At 45.9% G+C, this 21,632-nt stretch overlaps 1 protein-coding gene across 3 annotated transcripts in view; it reads left to right on the top strand.

Annotated features, from left to right (window-relative positions):
- gas2l3 (growth arrest-specific 2 like 3) overlaps positions 1–21,632 on the top strand; it is a 56,222-nt gene that overhangs the window by 12,909 nt on the left and 21,681 nt on the right. For 2 of the 3 annotated variants that reach the window (XM_084330763.1, XM_084330764.1), the window contains exon 2: positions 15,392–15,443. In XM_084330763.1, coding sequence (XP_084186889.1) covers positions 15,420–15,443 — 24 coding nt within the window. In that variant the 5' untranslated portion in view covers positions 15,392–15,419. Of the gene's footprint in view, positions 1–9,653; positions 9,795–15,391; positions 15,444–21,632 lie in introns of those variants that run through there. The other variant, XM_084330762.1, reaches the window with a different exon arrangement.

Raw genomic sequence — 21,632 nt, forward strand, 5'->3', positions numbered from 1 at the left:
ATTGATGTTGAATGGGCCATAGTAATGTCAATTTAGCAATACAATTTAAAAAGTTATAGCCCTGCAAAGAAGGTGAACATCTCCATAGACAAATAGTGCTGACAGAGAGGCTACAAGGATGAATATAAGCTCCGGCAAAGAATGGGTTATGTGCTGGTAAAACCAAGGGAAAATATTCCCATAATTTCACTTTCTTTTGATCATTTAATGACTATTCAGAAATCCATGCCCATTCCTAGTAAATGCACTGCAGGCTAAGTTGAGGCTACATTAAGGTGGCTTTATTTTTTATTTGATCAAGATTCAAATGTTGTGTACACTGGTGAGCCTCATTGGTTGTTCTCATAGAACTGGAATAATGGAGGCGTCTATGGTTTCTCCTAGTGTAGAGATTACATCGTGCCGCCCACTCACCCACCTTCCAAAATTACACTTCCACCAAGAACACTTTGCCGTATCATCTTTGTTTACAACATCTGTGTTGGATTTTTTTTCTCCTTCTCCTCCTCGCTGTGTCATTATGGACGGTTTCATCTTGGCAGCAACATAAACATCCTAAAACGGACCCAAGTCGACTTCCTGTTGCAATGTTTGAATGACATAACTGACAGGAAAAATGCACTTGGGTTCAAACCGTTCCCTAGCAGCAGAATCCCAGTGAGTCTACAGCCACAGGCGCGTGCCTAGATAACCGTTAAAATGCATGACTCGCGACGTGTACCCTGCCCTGACGCAACTCTGGCTACCGGCCACTTTCCTGACGTACCGATGAAGGCATTCCTTCAATGTCCCTGTGGCCGCGAGGGTTCCTCAGAAGGCTATTCTGGAACAGTCGTCTCATTGACTAGCCACTCCCAGCGACGCCCGGACCAGTCATAACAGAGGATGCGATGCGACTCTATTTTGGATTTTGGAGTTTCTCCTGACATCGGCGCCAAGTCACCCCCCTCCCCAAACAAAAAACATAGAGGCAAAGTAACTTGTCAAGTTGGTCTGTATTATATATTGCTCGGGTATTAAACGAAGTAGCCTTGCTGTGACTTCCTGAAGGGATGATGATTATGATCTCGTTGGCTGGTCTTTCCGTGTGCCGTGAGAGAACATCAGCAGTGCCATGCCTGCTGTGTCTTAAAGGACACCCTGCTTCTGTCTTAACTCATTGACCGCCAGCTATTAGCCTTATCCTGTGGTAGTGTTGCCACAGCCACGCTGTAAACGATGGGAGTTAGTCACCTTGTTTGTAGAGCTAAATCTATATTCTATATTATAGCCATTTGACATTGAGTTTCTTCCGGTCAAGATGCAAAAAAGAGAATTTTTCCATCCATACGTTCCCGTGTTATACCATGGTGAATATATAAGTGGTTTTAGAGCGGTCTAGGCCCTAGACTCTAGGGCAGGGGTCGGGAACCTGCGGCTCCCTGGCCCAAAAAAAAATATATATATATATATATATATTTTTTTTTTACATTTTTTTTCTTATTTTGGAGATTGATGTCATACTGTGACACTGAAATGAAAAAATATTTCATCAACTAAAATATACAGTACGTCACACCCCGCGCCTCTCCCTGCAGTCTGCAAGTGGCTAATCTTGAGTTTCCGACCCCCCAGTAAGCTAACCATGGATAAATCCAAAAAAAGGAAAATCTGAGGAAAATAGAGGGTTTAATTCAGCGTGGACAGATTAATTTGCTTTCACGACTAACGATGCAGGCTTACTTGTATGCCTGATATGTAGTGCGAAATTTGCGAACAACAAGAAATTTACTTTTTATTTTATAGATTTTCCACAAATAAGGGAAGGACTCTAATAGAGCTGCATAGTTCAGGGTTTTATTTCAAAGTAGGTCTACAGATGCCAGTGTTTTTTCTCCTTTTCTGTGTTTAAGTCTACACATGGTAGTCGTTTTTCAAAGTGGACTACTTTTTATTTTATAAATGTTCCACAAATAAGGGAAGGACTCAAATATACCTGAATAGTTCAGGGTTTTATTTCAAAGGTCTACAGACACCAGTGTTTTGTCTCCCCGTCTTCTGTGTTTTATTAAAAAATAGGTCTACACAGGCGAGGGGGGGGAGTCTTTTCTGATTTATTTGATTGTCGGTAACGGCATTCGTATTCAACACTAAAAAAGCCGATCGGTACAAAAGCCTTGCAGGATCAAGCTAAAATGTACGCCAATTTGTCTTTACCTGCGACCGGGAGTATTCCAAAAACAATATTACAATTTCTTGATCGTCATCTGGTACATGACATCCAATGTCTATTTGCTCGACGGCATAATCCACCATAACATATGGATCGGGCATATTTGACGGGCTTCAATGTAACCGGCAGAACCGTTCGTCTTGCCCGACAAGGAAACATGTAACCCGAAACCCTTGGCCATCCCACAGCCCAGGATACAATGTTAGAAAGGGTGCTCGATACCGCCGTCTAGCGTGATGCGGCCGGTATTGCACCCAGGCATTCTCAATGCGATTCCCAATGTTAACCCTGAGTCAGTGGGGCTGTAATGAATAGAAATATTGAATAAAAGAAATAACGATCAAATAACGAGTATACTCGTTGTTGGCATTCAACGATTGGTGGCCAATAACGAGTATAAACGACGTTGGCAGTGAATGAGTTAAAGGACGGAACTTGAAAACTTTAACAGATTGCAGAATGGGTACAGTATGGCTCGATACAAACAACTGCTAAGAGGATACAGACCAGAAAAAGACTTTTGTCTTGTTTACATCAGGTAAATGCTAGTTAGTGGCTAACGTTAGTTACTCTGTCTCTGGGTGTGTGTGTGCGTGCGTGTTTGTGTGTATTCTTTTGCGCATCCTCTGAACCGAACAATACACGCATGCCCCGAACCGTGGAGGTCTTACCGAATGGTGTACGGTTAGAATGTGTACCGTTCCACCCCTAGTAATTAAGGAACCTGCATCCTGGCACTGACCGTGGATTAGCATTAGCAGCACAATCAAAATGAGATCGGCAGGTGGCTCACGCCCCTCCAAGCCTTTAAGAAGGGCTTTTCTCGGGGGTGCTGTCTCACCTCCGGGGTGAACGAGTCTCCAGGAAGGACGCGAGGAAGGTGGCCAAGAGAGATGGAATATGCTGAGCTTAATCCCACTTGAAAGGGCAGTCGTTCTGTTCCTCCCTTTGCCACGTTTTAAAAGTATGATCTCGGCGTCGACTTGAGTCTTAGCTGATTCTCTTTATAGTTTTTTTTCTTATTTATTGTGCCTATGAAATCGCTTATAAACTCTGTCTTGTTTTGTGAGCTCGTCGTCCCTGTAAATGAGGGTAACCTCAAGTGTCTTACGAGTTGAAATAAAGGTTTGAAATTAAAACTGCCAAACCGCAGTACAAACCCAGAGAGATGCCCTTTTATTCTTTTTTGCAATGATGTTTTATTGCAGCTGTGTAGACCGTAGAGATCACTTCAGCGACTGACTGTGTTGACGGGATATTTACTTTCCTTTCACGCCGAGTGAATACATTTCCTGTCGCTGCCATGCAGTCAAAGCCCTGAGCTTTAATGAAAGCGAGGGGCTCGGCACCAAATAAAACGTTCCCCCGACGGGCTAATTAAGTCCAGACACAAAGGGCTCAGCGGGAGGAGGCTGTGATGGAGGAGGAGCTGGTGTTCCCCGGGGGAGTCGGTGTGGTTCAGCTGAACCCCGTCCGTCTCGGACTGGAAGTGAATAAGAGGCTCCGGGCCCCTGAGGACCGCTGGCCCGCGGCCACTTCACACACGGGGCTGGACGAGATGGGTTGGATCTATAACTCTGCTGTTTTTACTATGTTTGGTAAATGAATAGCCTTTGTTTGTTTTGTACGTGAATAAGCGATCCGTCACAACGTTCTTAAAACCAAGGTGTTTCAGCAACATGCGCTTTATCAGAGTTACATTAAAACCCAGGTGTAATTTATTTCTTTATTTCGCACCATTTCAGCAAAACAGTAAAAAATCGAAACATTGACCATGACAGAAAGTGTATAGATGCTGAGTAGAGGCAAGAGACCCAGATGGGCCTATATGGGGCCTCAACTCATTAAATCATCGGGGGGGGGAAAAAAAACACAAAAGTACAGGGTTACATTAAAACCAAGGTGTTTCGGCAACATGTCTTCATAAGGCTTAATAATCAGAATCGGGGGCGGTCAGGTGGCGTAGTGGAGATTGTGCTCGTCACCAATGCAAGAGGCTGCGGTCTCGACTCCCGGAGAGTCGGCATTGCCTTGGCTCGGGCTGATCGCTATACTAACTCGTTTGGCTGAGTTAGGGGGAGGGGAGCCGTGGGTGGGTCCTGGGCGTTGTGGACAGCGACCCCTACAGTTCGGTCGGGGCGCCTGCTCAGCGAAGGTAGGATCTGGTGAGAGGTAGTGCGGCCTCCCACACGTTACACTCTCCCAGTGAGAATCTGCGCGGCCAGGCTGGCTGCCGGCTGGCTGCACATGCGTCGGAGGAAAGCATGTGACAGTCTCCGGCCTCTCGGACCAACAGTAGGGAAAGTGCGCAACAACCAGGAAGGGGGTTGGGAATTGGCATAACGACTAACAGTGGGATGGGAGAAAAATCGGAAAAAGAAGGAGGGGGAAAAAGATAATAATAAAAAAAATAATAATAATCGGAATCGGAAGGGTCTTTTTGTAAGTTTGCACATACAAGGAATTTGTTTTGGTTGTTTGCAACATTAACAGACAATTAACGCTTTCACTGCCGCACTACCAAAACAGTTAACCCTTTCACTGCGGCGACACACAAAGTTAACCCTTTCACAAAAATAAAAGCGTATTTAAGCTCTATTGTTCGTTCTGTCATTTGCACAGCCCTGCTACATATTCTATTCCACTGCATTATTATTCTAATTTAGAGTATATATATTGTACATCCTGCACAATTGTACAACCCTGTCATATATTATATACCATTGTACTTTTATTAAAATGTATATATTCCACTTTATTTGATCCAACCTTAACCCTTTCACTGCCACACGACAGAAGGCGACCGTCGGTTGTGTGATAGTAAAGGGTTAACCTTCTGTCGTGTGGCAGTGAAAGGGTTAAGGTTGGATCAAATAAAGTGGAATATATACATTTTAATAAAAGTACAATGGTATATAATATGACAGGGTTGTACAATTGTGCAGGATGTACAATATATATATACTCTAAATTACAATAATGCAGTGGAATAGAATATGTAGCAGGGCTGTGCAAATGACAGAACGAACAATGGAGCTTAAATACGTTTTTTTTTTTTAAATGATATAAATATATAATTAGTTTTCCCATCACAAACTAAGCAGACCCCCCCCCCCTCATTTTTCATTATGTAATCATTCCGGTCTTGGCATGATGTAATTATTCAAATTGTATCTGCCTTGATGCACACATGCCAGACACACACACACACGCAGGCAGGCAGGCAGGCGTGCATGCGTACGTACGGCTGACCCCGCGGGCTCCAATGCGTGTGCACGTGCCATGCGCTACTGACGGCACGGGCGAGAGGGAGCATGTCTTCTGTGTCTGGAATAGCACTGATCCTCTTAAATGATTACTGGCGGGACCTGCGTGAACATGTGGATGGACGTCCCTCCCCCCTCCCTTCACACCCACGCACGCCCCATATGTTTCTGCATTAGGCTACAGGGCCAGACCGGCCTCTACAGCCCCTCCTGTATATTTCCTCTGCACGATTCTTGCTAAAATGTTTTTCTGTAAGAATTGAGATCACAATTCTCTCACACGATTCTTGTTTTCAATAAAAATCATTTATTGCACTCTTCTTAAACGGACAACATAACATATATCAAAGTGCTTGACTTAAACATAACTTGTATGAAAGTGCTCGACTTAAACTTAAGTCTCTTGTAACATACAAAATAACTCTAGTCAGAATCATTTAAATTGTTTTTATGCAAAAAAATTATCTGCAATTTACAAATGAGATCGCATAGGTCTATGATTCGAGGTCGTGATTTTTTTTCGATTAATCGTGCGGCCATATGATGAACTATTATTTGGCAGGAAGTCGGCTGTTTGTCTCCAGCGTGAACGTGTGTGTTGGTCGGTGTAATCATTATTATTTATTTAACCAGGCAGGTCAATTAGAACAAATTCTACAATAACGGCCTGGTGAGAGGACAAAAGGTCTCCTCGAAGGGTAATGGTGAAACAAAAAGGCTGAAAAAACAGGATGGGTGACATTTGCAGCAGGTGTGTGTAAACAACTCGATGGTCTTTAAAAGAATTGCTTTGTTAATTACAACAAGCAATGCTGTTTGTTAAGATGAGGTCGGACTCTGCACTGACAGGTTTGTGTTCATTGTGCTGCTTTTCTAAAGCCTCAAATGACTGCTTACAATATGTCATGAAAGCAAAGTGTTTCGTTTGTCTAAGATTTAAAAATGTTTAAACTTTACAGCACTGACAAAGTTGAACAAAGTGCTGTACAAGTCCCACAACATAAATTATTTTTATAATATAGACATTTATTTATTTTTTAAATCTCGAAGCTTTGAATTAAAATCAAATCTCGGCCCCGAAGCTTCGAATTCCAAAATAATATTCGAAGGTCAGCCCTAGTTCCGGGCATGTTCTTCTCCTTCACCTACCAAGCCTTCGCTTCATAATGTAGCCTATACACCTGCTCGCTAAAACCACACGTGAACTTTGACAAGTGTACAGGGGCTCTCGATTGTTTTTAGGGCAGTGAATGAGGGCGCGGCCGATTGGATTGGGGACGCTGGTTAAGTTGTCAGCCCCAGTCGATCCTGTTAACTGGGTATCTGGGGAATGCCGAGAATAATTCTTCAGTAGCAAGAAAGCTCCTTTGCATTCGTGAGCTCGGCCAAAACCACAACATGGTTGATCCACAAAGAGGCTCAGCTGCATTTCTGGCCCAAATAGAAGTCTTAAGAACATACGATTTAGCCTTTAAAACACCAGGCCTTACTGTAAGTAAGGGTGCAATTAGCACTGTGCAATCCATTCTTTGTGGATCCCACCCCAGGTCTTTAGTACTTTTTTAAAACACCAGGGGCGGGATCCACAAAGAATGGATTGCACAGTGCTAATTGCACCCTTACTTACAATTCATTATGAATTGAAAATGGGGGACCCTGATGTAAACAAGACGAAAGTCTTTCTCTGGTCTGCATCCCCTTAACAATTGTGTGTATTGAGCCGTACTGTATTGTACCCATTCTGCAATCTGTTAATAAAATGTTCAATCAATCACCTGCACGGTTTGGGAAGGACGGGCACTTGGTAAGGAGGGGCACAGGGAGTGGGACAGCGGGCTTTGTCAACTGTTCTCCAGTGACCGCGAGAGAATGTGTGTGGTGCTCCTCCCGCGTCGACCCCTGACACTCCAAGTGCCAAGTTCACGTTCACCAACAAAACATGTTCTGTGCCGCACTCGAGATGCTTTCTCTCTCTCTCTCTCTCTCTCTCTCTCTCTCCCCGGTTGACATTTGGTGTGGTGTGGGGGTGTTTCTGGTCCCCACGGGAAGCCGGTCTCCCTCTGTCCTCTGGGGGCCCCCAGATGTGAACAGCTGCGTCCGTGGGCCAAATATTTACCCTTTGTTATCTGGGAACCCGTCCAAACGCGAGCGTCAGCTGAAATGAAAGTAGAAAGATCCCTCTTTTCCCAAATGCCAAATGTCGTCATCGTGTTACAATTTCTGATTGGGGTACAATGACGATTATTGCAAAGCTTTTGAGAGATGAATGACCTTTTTTAGAAGTCCCCTTAGACTTGTTTTTAATGACCTTTTTAGAAGTTCTTAGCCTTGTTTTTAATGACCTTTTAGAAGTTCTTAGCCTTGTGCTTATGCTAACTTTCAGCCAAAGCTGAAGCGTTCCTAGTCGTCTCATGTATGAATAGTCAAAATCAGTCAAATGTAAGTACTTTCTTTGTATTATTCTTAATAAAACATGTGAAATTGTACATAGGCTTTTCTTAAAGGTCTGGAAAAGTGGTTGATTCAACATAGTTTACTTGGGCCTAAACGAGTCTTCCGCTTCCATCCCTCCAAGATTCAAGAGTTTTATTTGTCACATACGTATACACAAGACATGTAGTGACATGAAGGTGGCCATGCCTGCCTCGATTGTGCAAAAATACAAATAATAAAATGGAATAATAGAATAGACATGATAAAAAGTAATGAGAATACAATGCTAAGCTTAAAATAAGTTTTATATATATAAAGAGTACTATATACAATAATATAGTTATGTTTTTTTAAAGTGACCTTTTTTGTAGGGTGTGTGAGAGTGCAAGTGAGGATGTGGTGTGCTTGTGTGTGTGGAGAGATCAGTGTTCTGATGGCCTGGGGGAAGAAGCTGGGTCGGAGTCTGTTCTTGCTGCATGTATGCGGAGGTGCTTGTCTGACCGCAGCAGCTTGAACAGGCTATTGTTGGGGTGGTGAGCCTCCTCTTCCAGAAGTTGGGACACAAGTAGGCCTATATCTCATCTCAAGTAGGTTAGCCTAGCCCTCCCATCTCCAGTAGGCTAGCCTAGCCCTCCCATTTCCAGTAGGCTAGCCTAGCCCTCTCATCTCCAGTAGGCTAGCCTAGCCCTCTCATCTCCAGTAGACTAGCCTAGCCCTCCCATCTCCAGTAGGCTAGCCTATAGCTCCCATCTCCAGTATGCTAGCCTATAACTCCCATCTCCAGTATGCTAGCCCTCCCATCTCCAGTAGGCTAGCCTATAGCCCCCATCTCCAGTAGGCTAGCCCTTCCATCTCCAGTAGGCTAGCCTATAGCTCCCATCACAAGTACGCTAGCCTATAGCTCCCATCTCCAGTTGATTCAAGATTTATTGTCATGTGCACAGTTTGCTGTACAATGACGATCTTAGTTTGCTAGTCCGCCCTTCACACAGATCACACAATACTTAACTAACTTAAATAAATACATACAAAAAAAATAAGGATCTTTATTATTATATACAAGGCACACACAAGAGGTAACATTGACATTATTATTGCATGTTCCATTCTGCTCCGTTGTGAGAGCAAACCAAGATATGAAAACCAGAACCTTACTGCACTTTCACGAGGATCTGCCCGTATCGAGTTTGGGGTGTCGGACACGTGTCGTACTTTTGTAAAAATTGGATTTTGATCGGAGGTCTGTCGTTATGACGACCGCGATGCACGAAGGACTTTTAAGAGTCTCGTAAAGGCCGATGTGTCATGTCTGCGTCCTTTCTAAAAAAAGATATATTTTCCTGCCTCCCGATCAAACTCCTGAAGGCTGTCTGCTCTGTTGAACAGTGTACTGGTGGTGGTGTGGGGGGGTGGTAGGAAATGCACGCCCCCTTCCATCCCAGCCGTGTCTCACTGTCCTCGCGGGGAGTTCCCTGACCTGTTGGTGGAATTGGAGGAGGGGGGGGTGGCGGGGTGGGGGGCGGAATTGGGGAAGCCAGGGTAACAATGGGAGCTTTGTGAGAGGGTCCCGCCGTGATAGGATTGTTTGAAGGGGGGGGGGGTTATGGCTAAGCGAAGCATAGCCACTTCATTAGTCGAAGCTCGCCTCTGGCGCCCCGCCTCCTCCCCCTCCTCCCTCTGGTCTCTCCCTCTCTCCGTGGAAACACACACACACACACACTCGGAGTCAGACACCAGTGAGTTAGTACCTGTCTGTGTCCAAGCAGGATGGGCATTCTACACTTAGGAGAGTTGTTTTTCTAAGGCTAAGCGGAGAGTTTTGTTTTTCCTGCGTGGCGTCCTTGGTACCGGACCGTTCCCCCTGCCGGCCACGCCGACCCGAGGTAAGGACCGCGCTGTCATCCATCCCATCCTTGGGATGGGATCAAAGGCAGTATCGCTGACCTGACGCGGGTCTTCCTCTTCTGCGTCTCACAGCGAGCGGCTTGACCCCGGGGGTTCTTACTGACAGACACTCTCTCAGTCTCTGGCCGGGGACGTGTTTGTTTTGAAGAGCAGCTGCGGTCGTGCGACTTCTGTTAATGAAAAGGACAGGTTTAGTCTGTAAGGAGGAGGTGCGACTAGATGACAGTTGTGTAAACGACACTGTAGAGGTCTTTTTTTTTTATCCCGTTTGTAACCACTGACCACACAGGACCGTCGGAGGCGATGTTTCCTCGCATGTTTGTGTTATTTGTGGCGGCGGCGGCAAGCCGGGACGGATAATGTACCGTACAGTCGAGCGGCGGAACGACGAGATTCATGCGTTTATTGTTTTCCATTTGCGGTGGTCTTGCTTGATAGTGCGGTGGGCTGCCTGCCACAAATAGACCTGGATGGGAAACAATGGGGTGCTTGCTCTGTGTTTATAGAGGAGGAGGAAGGGGGGCTGTGCCTCAGCTGTGTTGACCAAAATGATCAATGTCTGTTGAAGCTGCGCTCGTGATTGAAACTCCCCCCAGAGCACACATTCATTCCCTTTCTCTCTCTCGCTGTCCCTCTCTCTCACTCACTTTCACACACACACACACACACACACACGTCACATGCATACACTCCCATATCCTTGGACAGTTCAGCGCGGGGGTAGCCTAATCCCTCGCATCCTGTATGGAAGCAGGAGAGGAGAGCTAACGATATCACTTCCTCGTGAGAACGTCTCGTCCAATAACAAGAGTACCGGCCAGTAGAGCAGCGTTGCTTGCTACCCCCGACCTCTAGCAGCGGTCTCTACCTGGCGGTCTCTACCCAGCGGTCTCCTAGCAGCGGTCTCTACCCTGCCGTCTCCTAGCAGCGGTCTCTACCCGGCCGTCTCCTAGCAGCGGTCTCTACCCGGCGGTCTCCTAGCAGCGGTCTCTACCCTGCGGTCTCCTAGCAGCGGTCTCTACCCTGCGGTCTCCTAGCAGCGGTCTCTACCCTGCGGTCTCCTAGCAGCGGTCTCTACCCTGCGGTCTCCTAGCAGCGGTCTCTACCCTGCGGTCTCCTAGCAGCGGTCTCTACCCGGCCGTCTCCTAGCAGCGGTCTCTACCCTGCGGTCTCCTAGCAGCGGTCTCTACCCGGCCGTCTCCTAGCAGCGGTCTCTACCCTGCGGTCTCCTAGCAGCGGTCTCTACCCTGCTGTCTCTACCCGGCGGTCTCTACCCGGCGGTCTCTACCCTGCTGTCTCTACCCGGCGGTCTCCTAGCAGCGGTCTCTACCCTGCTGTCTCTACCCGGCGGTCTCCTAGCAGCGGTCTCCTAGCAGCGGTCTCTACCCTGCGGTCTCCTAGCAGCGGTCTCTACCCTGCGGTCTCCTAGCAGCGGTCGGCTGTGTTTCTGTTGTCTTTACCCAGAACCGTCATGATCCTTTTTTTAACGAACTAGCCTGTAGTCACCAGGCCGGCTTCTAACAAATGCATAGTTTAATCATCTGCGTTACTAATTTTTGTCATTAGATTGAGTAATGCAAGTCTGTGAAGTAAAGTTATAGGCTAATGATGATGGGTCAAAATAATGCACACCTCTCTCATACCTAGCTTTACAGTAGACTACTTTTTAGAGAGAGCGAAGACTGCTGACTAGTTCTACTCGAGTGAAATGGCACTTTTTTTTTTAAAGGGGACGTGTTATGGAAAATATGATTTTCCTAGTCTTTGCATGGATTTCTGAAATATTGGGGGCTCTGAAAGATTACGTTGGATACTTGTCAAGCTGTTCAGAATGATTACTCGTTGTGATGTCACAAGGGGGACAGGAGGCCTGAATACTTTTCCCAACGGATTTCCAGTTCCGCGTTTGCGTTCTGTGCTCTGATTGGCCACTGACGCTTCTGGTCGCGCCAATGGTGTGACGGCAAGTTCTGCCACCGGTTAAGCTTAGGCGCTCTTTTGAAGTTGGTTAAGGTTAGAGTTTGTCTTAGAGCAGGGCGATAGAACACCAGCCCTGATTCCAAACTCTAACCTTAACCAACTTCGAAAGAGTCGCCTAAGCTTAACCAGTGATAAACTAGGCGTTAGGTAGTTTGCTGCTGTTCGAGGCGGAAATGGGCGCGTCACGCGATTGGGCGCACATGTCGCATGACCAGAAACGTCAGTGTCCAATCAGATCGCAGAACGCGGAACTGGAAATCCGTTGGTAAAAGAATAGACGCGGACAGGAGCAATGAATTGGCTTTCATTTCTCGGTGAACTGCTTTTTGGAGCCAGGAACACTGCCTACCTAATGTACTGACACGTTTGTAAAAGTTGTGTGGGATGGCCAGGCAGCGTCTATACTTTAAGCAAGTGGCTTGTTTTTCCGCGTTCCCGTTTTGCGCTCTGATTGGCCACGCACGTTTCTGGTCATGTGACATGTGCGCCAATCGTGGGACGGCAAGTTCTGCGCCTAACAGCCTGCAAACTACCTAACGCCTAGTTTATCACTGGTTAAGCTTAGGCGACTCTTTCGCAGTTGGTTAAGGTTAGAGTTTGGAATCAGGGCAGGCGTTCTATCGCCCTGCTCTAAGACAAACTCTAACCTTAACCAACTTCGAAAGAGCGCCTAAGCTTAACCGTCCAAAAACGTGCCGTCCCACGATTGGCGCACATGTCACATGACCAGAAACGTGCGTGGCCAATCGGAGCGCAAAACGGGAACGCGGAAGGACAAGCCACTTGCTTAAAGTATAGAAGCGGCCAGGCAGGGAAGGAAATTATTAATTTAAGATTTAGTTTGTTGCTACACCTACCAGAAATGACCAGAATGAGTGTATGGCGTTGACAGCAGACGGCAGTGGTCGCTACTAGCTTACAGGGGTCAGCCCTACTTGTAGATGACTTTAGATGGAGGTAAGACGGCTGAAACCTCACAGGTTCTACCAAAGTGAAATATCCCCCCTTTTTTTCTTTTTTTTAAATTGTCTACTTTCTTTAAGAGTAGACATCTCTCCAGACTTGGAAAAGTTCTCAGTATTTTGGTTGGTTTCATGATACTTATTTGTGAAGCAGTTCTCGTTAGGGTCGCACCATACACCTCGTTAGGGTCGCACCTAGTGTTGTCACGATACTGGAATTTCTAACTTCGATACGATACCTTGAAAAGTATCGATATTCGATACCATTTTCGGTACCACAGGGAAAAGATTTTAATCTTAAAATGTAAATTTCTTTATAAATTCTTTTTTTTTTAGCTTTTGTTGCTGGTCGATTCTCCTCACCTTCTCTCTGGTATTATAAGAGAAGAGAAATATAACACTTTTAAAACCCTTTGTTTTAGAGCTGGGCGATATGGCCTAATTTTTTTTTTTTTTTTTTTTTCGATTTTAATTGATTTTTTTCTCTTAAACTAGAATAATTCAAATTACCTTCGTTTTTTATTTGACACAAAATCAAACAAAGATGAATGTCCCTACTGGGATTAATAGTGCAATAACTTGCTTTTTCACCAAACTTCACTTAAAACAAATAAAAGGTGCCTCTTGAAACAAGAATGAATTTCCCTATTGGGATTAATAAAGTGCAAATCTTACTTTCACCAAACATCACTTTTTGTAAAATAAAAGGTGACTCTTGAAAAAATTTGGAAATTAGTATTGAAACTGTTTTAAATATTCAAAATTGATATGTATCGATAAATCTATATTTTTGACAACACTAGTCTCACCATACACCTCGTTAGCGTCTCACCATACACTTCGTTAGGGTCTCATCACCATACACCTTGTTAGGGTCTCACCATACACCTCGTTAGGGTCTCATCACCATACACCTTGTTAGGGTCGCACCATACACAGATATGAGAAATACCCAGCCGCTGAAAAAGGTCCAATACTCCCAATACATTTTATTAGTATCGATACTTGGCCTATATATAATAGCCTGATCATGCCGTGTTTTCTATTTTATTAATAATAATTATTTTTTTTATTGAAAGAAATGTCCATGTTCTGTGATCTATTATATTACATGACTTTTCTTGATATTTTAGGCTTTTGCCGTCGTATTGTTTTAGAACCGGTATCGTTATCAAAGTAAAAATTGTGGCATCGTGACACTAGTCCTGGTTGGCTCCTCTGTAAGGCTGGACAGATCAAACACTAGTCCTGGTTGTCTCCTCTCTGTAAGGCTGGACAGATCAAACACTAGTCCTGGTTGGCTCCTCTCTGTAAGGCTGGACGGATCAAACACTAGTCCTGGTTAGCTCCTCTCTGTACAGCTGGACAGATCAAACACTAGTCCTGGTTGGCTCCTCTCTGTACAGCTGGACAGATCAAACACTAGTCCTGGTTGGCTCATCTCTGTACAGCTGGACAGATCAAACACTAGTCCTGGTTGGCTCATCTCTGTACAGCTGGACAGATCAAACACTAGTCCTGGTTGGCTCATCTCTGTACAGCTGGACAGATCAAACACTAGTCCTGGTTGGCTCCTCTCTGTAAGGCTGGACAGATCAAACACTAGTCCTGGTTGTCTCCTCTCTGTAAGGCTGGACAGATCAAACACTAGTCCTGGTTGGCTCCTCTCTGTAAGGCTGGACGGATCAAACACTAGTCCTGGTTAGCTCCTCTCTGTACAGCTGGACAGATCAAACACTAGTCCTGGTTGTCTCCTCTCTGTAAGGCTGGACGGATCAAACACTAGTCCTGGTTGGCTCCTCTGTACAGATCAAACACTAGTCCTGGTTGGCTCCTCTGTACAGCTGGACAGATCAAACACTAGTCCTGGTTGGCTCCTCTGTACAGCTGGACAGATCAAACACTAGTCCTGGTTGGCTCCTCTCTGTACAGCTCGACAGATCAAACACTAGTCCTGGTTGGCTCCTCTCTGTAAGGCTGGACAGATCAAACACTAGTCCTGGTTGGCTCCTCTCTGTAAGGCTGGACAGATCAAACACTAGTCCTGGTTGGCTCCTCTATGTACAGCTGGACAGATCAAAAGCCTCCTCCACTGAAATGCCAAATTGTAAGGCTGCTAATTTGATAAGCCTCAAAGCTTTGACTCTCTTTGATTCTTGCCACGAAGAATTATCTGACTGCCAAGCTAGCTGCTAGGGGCCCCATCGGTCCTGACCAGGCTGCCAAGCTAGCTGCTAGGGGCCCCTCAATCCTGACCAGGCTGCCAAGCTAGCTGCTAGGGGCCACGTCGGTCCTGACCAGGCTGTGTTCACGGTAGATATTAGATGTGTTTCTCTTCAAGGGATAGAGGGATGCAATTCAGAAACCGTTGTCTTCTTTCAAAAAGCGCGATGATTTAACGGCAGATTCCGGAAACATTATCTAAGATGGTCTAATTCGTAGCAATTTTCTAAGCAAGTGACGACAACGATGTCAACTTGCTGTAACTTGCCACAAATTAACATTTGGATGGTATTTTGTCATGCTCTATTTTTCAAAGACTACAATAAGATGCAATTAAGTGTTTTATTTAAATCTTTTATATACCTCGTACATCGCTCACCTCCCCCCCCCCCCTCCTCTTGTTTTTCCAGGATGAAGAAGTGATCTGCGACCCCAGACATGGCCGTGCAGACTGCCATTCCGGTACAGTAGGCTAACTCATCCACATTAAAAGTTTTTTATTTTATTATAAACAAAATAATATACATGAAATTATATTCAAGAAAATGGATATCTGGGCGGCTACGTGGTGCAGTGGGCAAGGCACTCACCACGAATACTGGAGACGCTGGGTTCGCCTGTTCGAGCCCAGCGCTCCACATTGCTTTCAGTTTAGCTGGTCGTCCGTACTAATACACATTGGCAGTATTAGGGGGTGGGAAACTGATGGGTGGGGATCGGGCGTTGTGGACAGCGACTCCTACAGGTCGGTTGGTGCGCCTGCGCAGTAGAATCAAGAAGTGATGGGGGCGGCGCCCCTCCAAAGCGCAGACCCCTGACGCTGAAAGATTGCGCCGCGCAGGTGAAAAGATGCGACTGCTGTACCTCGAGTATCGGAGGGGACTCGTGCTATGTATGACTTAGTCCACATTGCAGCCGGCTTGTGGGAGGCAAGAAACAGCGTTCGAGACAGGGGAGGGTTGAATTGGATGATACGAAATTGGGATGGGAGAAAAAGTGGATAAAAAAAAATTGATATCTAAATTAAAAAAACTCATAAGTTCCCTCCCTCCCACTCTAAAGAAGATAAAATATATAAACAATTTAATAAAATCTAAAAATATATATATAATATTCTTGTATGTAAAAAATACACACTACATGTGTTCGCGTACAGTACACCTATCATACATGTGTTCACGTACAGTACACCTATCATACACGTGTTCATGATGTACAGTACATCTATCATACACGTGTTCACGTACAGTACACCTATCATACATGTGTTCACGTACAGTACACCTATCATACATGTGTTCACGTACAGTACACCTATCATACATGTGTTCATGATGTACAGTACACCTATCATACACGTGTTCACGTACAGTACACCTATCATACATGTGTTCACGTACAGTACACCTATCATACATGTGTTCATGATGTACAGTACACCTATCATACACGTGTTCACGTACAGTACACCTATCATACATGTGTTCGCGTACAGTACACCTATACATGTGTTCACGTACAGTACACCTATCATACACGTGTTCACGTACAGTACACCTATCATGTGTTCGCGTACAGTACACCTATCATGTGTTCGTGTACAGTACACCTATCATGTGTTCGTGTACAGTACACCTATACATGTGTTCGTTTACAGTACACCTATCATGTGTTCGCGTACAGTACACCTATCATGTGTTCGTGTACAGTACACCTATCATGTGTTCGTGTACAGTACACCTATACATGTGTTCGTTTACAGTACACCTATCATACACGTGTTCACGTACAGTACACCTATCATACACGTGTTCACGTACGGTACAGTACACCTATACATGTGTTCGCGTACAGTACACCTATACATGTGTTCGTGTACAGTACACCTATCATGTGTTCGTTTACAGTACACCTATCATGTGTTCGTGTACAGTACACCTATCATGTGTTAGTTTACAGTACACCTCGGCCCACTTGATTCATCCACGTAATTAATTTGTTTCTGTTACGATAAACACATCTGTCCCCATGGAACGCTGCCTTTTGTGTTCTTGAACGTTCCTGGAGGAGTCTTGACGGCATGTTCTTCATGGCGTGTTCGTCATGGTGTGTGCTTCACGGTGTGTTCTTCACGGTGTTATGTGGTGGGATATGTGCAAGACTTTCCTTCTCTCCTAGCAACGCAAAGTCGGCCGTCCAAAAACCCTGGGAAAATCAACAAACGTTTCGTATTACAGGAGGGTCACGTCACATGGCCTGGTCTCTCTCCCCCGTCATCTGGTGTGGAAAATCCCATTGCGGAGCATCACTACCTTGTTGACTCTCTGTCACGGATATTCAAAACAGATGCCAGGGAGGACACTGTTACGGAGTCTCGGACAAAAACTCCATAACACGACCTGCGCGCAGACGCGGAGCACAGAGGCCTGGATGGACGGAGCAGGATCAGAGAGAACCTCCCTGTAGTGCAGAACGAGGACAATGGAAGGAATGGTTGTTTTGGGTACAGGATCATGTGCTTGTAACACTGCCAGGAGTAAATGGATAAAAGAAAACCGAATATGCCAAGTTATCCAACTCGCTGAAATTCCATCCTTCAAGGAATATCTCATCTCATCTTATCTTGCAGTTAAAATGGCTCCCCAATGGCCTTCCAACAGGGTGTATTCATTTTGTAACCTAATCCTTAGTCCCATATGATACTCCTTTTCAACAAGTTAATATACATCTCTGAAAAGAGATGTCCCTTTGTTGTAAATACCACTTAGATGATGCATTCTAGCATGTCTCTATACCTCTCTGTTTCAATCCTGTTCTCATTCTAGAAGCCTCTATACCTCCCTGTTTCAGTCCTGTTCTCATTCTAGAAGCCTCTATACCTCTGTTTCAGTCCTGTTCTCATTCTAGCAGCCTCTATACCTCTCTGTTTCCGTCCTGTTCTCGTTCTAGCAGCCTCTATACCTCTCTGTTTCAGTCCTGTTCTCGTTCTAGCAGCCTCTGTTTCAGTCCTGTTCTCACTCTAGCAGCCTCTATACCTCTCTGTTTCAGTCCTGTTCTCATTCTAGCAGCCTCTATACCTCTCTGTTTCAGTCCTGTTCTCGTTCTAGCATCCTCTATACCTCTCTGTTTCCGTCCTGTTCTCGTTCTAGCAGCCTCTATACCTCTCTGTTTCAGTCCTGTTCTCATTCTAGCAGCCTCTATACCTCCCTGTTTCAGTCCTGTTCTCGTTCTAGCAGCCTCTATACCTCTCTGTTTCAGTCCTGTTCTCACTCTAGCAGCCTCTATACCTCCCTGTTTCAGTCCTGTTCTCATTCTAGCAGCCTCTATACCTCTCTGTTTCAGTCCTGTTCTCATTCTAGCAGCCTGTACGCATTATATCTCGCCTAAAATGTTAGATGTCAGAAACTTATTTCAGTAAAACCGTTTTAGGTGAAAAAAGCCGGCGTTTTCGCACTCATACAAGGTCTTGTGGTCAGACCCCGACTTAATTTCGTTGTACTCCGCACTTGTGCGACGACAATGAATATAATGGAATCTAACCTAATCTACTTAAACACGAGAGAGAGTCTCTAGGTTTCATCGCTCCTGATCTACGCTTAATTAATTTGGAATGTCCCTCACTACCCAAAGCACCAGAGCTTTTAGTCGGCTTAAAACCAGCGTGTTCACCGTGAACTCGTCCGGTCAGGTGGGGAAGTGTGTTTTCTCGTCAGGTGGTGAAGTGTGTTTTCTCGTCGGGTGCTGAAGTGTGTTTTCTCATCGGGTGGTGAAGTGTGTTTTCTCATCGGGTGGTGAAGTGTGTTTCCTCGTCAGGTGGTGAAGTGTGTTTCCTCGTCAGGTGGTGAAGTGTGTTTTCTCGTCAGTTTCAAGTTATTGGATCATGATGTCACAATAAAATACATGTACTTTACGGTGAAATGCTTGGTTCTGTATGAACCCTTGAGTGTGCTTCATACAGTAAGTAAAAGAGGAATATACAATATACAATCTAAAGTACAGCCTAAGTACAGTGAGTAAAAATTTGTAAACGGTGAGGTACAAATGTGTAAGGTGCAGATGCAAATGAGGTATGAATTTAGTGCAAATATCTTTAATAAATAGATTTTTTGTGTTTAGTGTTTGATTAAAAGTGTGCGCAATGAGTGTAGATGATGGGTTGTTTTCTTGTCCGGTCAGGTGGCGAAGTGTGTTGTCAGGTGGAGTGTGTGTGTGTGTTCTCGTCCGGTCAGGTGGAGTGTGTGTGTGTGTGTTCTCGTCCGGTCAGGTGTTGGAAGTATGTGTTTAGAATAAACCGTTGGATAATCCCCGTTGGTATTGCAATCTATTCTAATCAGCGCAGTGTTTTCCACGTGTTTTTTTTACGTAACGGTAACGCCTGAACATTACGCTACGCTGCCTCGGCCTCTAATTAGCCGTGTGCCGCGCGGAGAGACAGATGTTGTTGTGGACCGGCACATGTTGCCTCGGGCACCTTTAGCCTCTGGATCGGCGTTATGCAACATTCAGCGGCTACGGGTCGATGGAGGGACAGGAATGTACTCGTGTGGCGAGTCATGAGTCCCATCTGTGTTCAGACATTCTGATGTGATCTGGGGGCTTCGCGTCTTGGGATCTGAATGGGTTTTGACTTGTTACGTTCTTTCATTACATCATGTGTTAGAGTGTGTGTGGTGTGTGTGTGTTGGGGTTGGGCATCATTTGAGTTTCAATTACGATCATGAAAACGAGATAATCGAGATCAAACGATTATTGTTGCCCTCATTTTGTGTTGTAAACGCAGCACACCCTTCCTTCAGTGGTGTCTCCCCCCACAAGCCCAAACGGTAGTTTCAGCTCATGTTGAGAGGGAGGAGGGAGCCACGGCGCGTTTCTCCAGTTATTTTTTTAAACGTCTTTAGTAACTTTTTTTTTTATCCACTTTTTCTCCTTATTATTCTATTTTTCTCCCATCTCAATTTCACCTTGCCAATTCTCCCTTCAATTCTACATCTTTGGTAACTTGTAGAAGATGACCGAAAGGCAGCCTTTGGTTGAGGGAGAAAGGTCAAACGATGTTCTCAAATCAATTTAGTAATCGTGTTCAAATAAAAATAATCGTGATTATAAATGTTTTCCCATAATTGAGCAGCCCCAGTGCCTGTCATCTGATCCTCGACTCGTCTGAAACGTGTCAGTTGGTGGTGGACGCTCGCTCATCCAAAGTGCGTTACAATACAGTGACTGCATACGTTTCTTATTACGGTAGGCCCTGGTGGGAATTAAACCCCAAACCTCGGGCAGTGGAAGCTCTGTCCTTGTGGGCTACACAGGACCACATCTCTATTTGTCTCGTCTTCTCTTCACATGCGTATGTCCACCAATCTGAGACGGATGTATTGGACATCCGATATCTCTGAAAATGACCTACCCCCAATGGGGTTCAAAGGTCACCCTGATGGGGTCGTGGAGGGAGAGAAGGCTCGGAGGCGTAATAAAGTCTTTGTGTGTGTGAGACTGAGAGGAAGAGCGAGAGACGCACAAACATACGGCGGTGAAAGTAGAGTAATCTGTGGGCCGTGCTGCGACAGAGGAACATCATAACGGCCCCTCTGTTCGCTCCACGGGCCCCCCCCCCCGAACAATGTCTCCTCTCTCTGCCGGAGAATGAACGTGTCTCATTCAAGCAATGGACCACAAACAACACTCTGCCTTGTTTTTTAGCCGTCGCCATTCGAAACGGGACCCGGGGAGCTGGCGTGGCCTCCGTTCCTTTTAGCAAACCGCTCGACAAACGTCCCGCAGACACAAAGATTAAAGGATCTATTGGGAAACCTCTGGCCTGAACCTGAGCTGCAGCACGTCTGTTGCAGAGACCGTCGCTCAGCAGGAAAGGTCTGTTGCAGAGGCCGTCGCTCGTCAGGAAAAGGTCTGTTGCAGAGACCGTCGCTCAGCAGGAAAGGTCTGTTGCAGAGGCCGTCGCTCAGCAGGAAAGGTCTGTTGCAGAGACCGTCGCTCAGCAGGAAAGGTCTGTTGCAGAGACCGTCGCTCAGCAGAAAGGTCTGTTGCAGAGACCGTCGCTCAGCAGGAAAGGTCTGTTGCAGAGACCGTCGCTCAGCAGGAAAGGTCTGTTGCAGAGACCGTCGCTCAGCAGGAAAGGTCTGTTGCAGGAAAGGTCTGTTGCAGAGACCGTCGCTCAGCAGGAAAGGTCTGTTGCAGAGACCGTCGCTCAGCAGAAAGGTCTGTTCCAGAGACCGTCGCTCGTCAGAAAAGGTCTGTTGCAGAGACCGTCGCTCGTCAGAAAAGGTCTGTTGCAGAGACCGTCGCTCGTCAGGAAAAGGTCTGTTGCAGAGACCGTCGCTCGTCAGGAAAAGGTCTGTTGCAGAGACCGTCGCTCAGCAGGAAAGGTCTGTTGCAGAGGCCGTCGCTCAGCAGGAAAGGTCTGTTGCAGAGGCCGTCGCTCAGCAGAAAGGTCTGTTGCAGAGACCGTCGCTCAGCAGGAAAGGTCTGTTGCAGAGGCCGTCGCTCAGCAGGAAAGGTCTGTTGCAGAGACCGTCGCTCAGCAGAAAGGTCTGTTGCAGAGACCGTCGCTCGTCAGGAAAAGGTCTGTTGCAGAGACCGTCGCTCAGCAGGAAAAGGTCTGTTGCAGAGACCGTCGCTCGACCTCTTTTCGTT

This window comes from Notolepis coatsorum, assembly GCF_963971535.1.
Source record: "Notolepis coatsorum genome assembly, chromosome: 15".
Taxonomy (NCBI): Eukaryota; Metazoa; Chordata; class Actinopteri; order Aulopiformes; family Paralepididae; genus Notolepis; species Notolepis coatsorum.